The sequence below is a fragment of the Brassica oleracea genome, chromosome C9 (assembly GCF_000695525.1).
Source record: "Brassica oleracea var. oleracea cultivar TO1000 chromosome C9, BOL, whole genome shotgun sequence".
Taxonomy (NCBI): Eukaryota; Viridiplantae; Streptophyta; class Magnoliopsida; order Brassicales; family Brassicaceae; genus Brassica; species Brassica oleracea.
In genome coordinates, this window is record NC_027756.1 from 31,590,219 (window position 1) to 31,590,735 (window position 517).

Here is a 517-nt window from a genome sequence, read left to right on the forward strand (position 1 = left end):
TCGAGATTGGAGCCAACCTCCGCGAGCCACTAAAGACAGAGCTCATCGCCTGTCTCAAAAAGAACCTCAATGCGTTTGCTTGGGCCGCGGAAGATATGCCAGGGATCGATATCGGCATAACGTGTCATGAGCTTAACATCGATCCGACCTACATACCCGTCAAACAAAAAAGGCGGAAGCTAGGACCGGAGTGTGCCACCGCGGTAAATGAGGAAGTCGAAAGACTCCTGAAGCCGGATCAATAACAGAAGTTAGGTGTCCAGACTGGCTCGCTAACCCGGTCGTGGTCAAAAAGAAAAACGGCAAATGGCGAGTATGCGTCGATTTCACCGATCTCAACAAGGCATGTCCAAAGGATTGCTTCCCACTCTCACACATCGACCGACTGGTCGAAGCAACAGCAGGGAACAAACTCTTATCATTAATGGATGCCTTCTTCGGGTACAATCAGATCATGATGAATACTGCGTTCATCACCGATCGGGGAACATATTGCTACAAAGTAATGCCTTTCGGT

The 517-nt window shown here is 49.3% G+C and overlaps 1 protein-coding gene across 1 annotated transcript in view; it reads left to right on the forward strand.

The window, feature by feature from the left end:
• LOC106314792 overlaps positions 1 to 245 on the forward strand; it is an 867-nt gene extending 622 nt beyond the window's left edge. The window contains exon 2 of the mRNA XM_013752612.1: positions 6 to 245. Within this exon, the coding sequence (XP_013608066.1) occupies positions 6 to 245 (240 nt within the window). The remainder of the gene's footprint in view (positions 1 to 5) is intronic.
• The last annotated feature ends 272 nt before the right edge of the window (positions 246 to 517 follow it).